Here is a 704-nt window from a genome sequence, read left to right on the forward strand (position 1 = left end):
CCCAATTAAACAAGGCATTCATTGCAATCACCAAAAAAAAAACAAATATCCGGAGAAAGAGGATAATAATCAGTGGAGGGGGAGGGTGTGAGGGAGTGGAGGGGGGGGGGGCGGGGAAGAAGAGTTTCTTCGACCGGACGATGCCAAACGGAGCTGGCTCCAAGTCTTCAGCCTCGGCGGCGGCCGGGGTAGGCGACGGCGACTCGGTGATCAACAGCAGCGGCAGCGGCAATGTGAACGGCAGCTTCTCCAAGGCTCTGAACCCGGGCGCCGTGTCACCCGCCTCCAAGAAATCCCCTCGCCTGCCCAAGTGTGCCCGCTGCAGGAACCACGGCTACGTGTCGGCCCTGAAGGGCCACAAGCGGTTCTGCATGTGGAGGGAGTGCCAGTGCAAGAAATGCAACCTGATCGCCGAGAGACAGCGGGTTATGGCAGCACAGGTAAGCTGCAAAAGGCGGGCAATAAACTCGGGCCGATTGTATTGACAAGGGGGTGCGGGCTGTGGCTGTGTGGGTGGGGGTCTGTCTAGGGGTCTGTGTGTGTGGGTCTGTCTGTGGGGAGGGCTCCTATGTGTGGGTGGGGGTCATTGTGTGTGTGTGGGTCTCTGTGGGGCGGGCTCCTATATGTGTATGGGTCTGTGTCTGTGTGGGTGGGGGCCACTGTGTGTGTGTGAGTCTGTCTAGGGGTCTGTGTATGTGGGTCTC

The 704-nt window shown here is 59.2% G+C and overlaps 1 protein-coding gene across 1 annotated transcript in view; it reads left to right on the forward strand.

Moving 5' to 3' along the window:
• Positions 1 to 335: 335 nt before the first annotated feature.
• LOC109929978 (doublesex- and mab-3-related transcription factor 1-like) overlaps positions 336 to 704 on the forward strand; it is a 121,004-nt gene continuing 120,635 nt past the window's right edge. The window contains exon 1 of the mRNA XM_048619922.1: positions 336 to 440. Within this exon, the coding sequence (XP_048475879.1) occupies positions 372 to 440 (69 nt within the window). The 5' untranslated portion in view covers positions 336 to 371. The remainder of the gene's footprint in view (positions 441 to 704) is intronic.

This window comes from Rhincodon typus, chromosome 3 (genome assembly GCF_021869965.1).
Source record: "Rhincodon typus isolate 14 chromosome 3, sRhiTyp1.1, whole genome shotgun sequence".
Lineage (NCBI taxonomy): Eukaryota > Metazoa > Chordata > Chondrichthyes > Orectolobiformes > Rhincodontidae > Rhincodon > Rhincodon typus.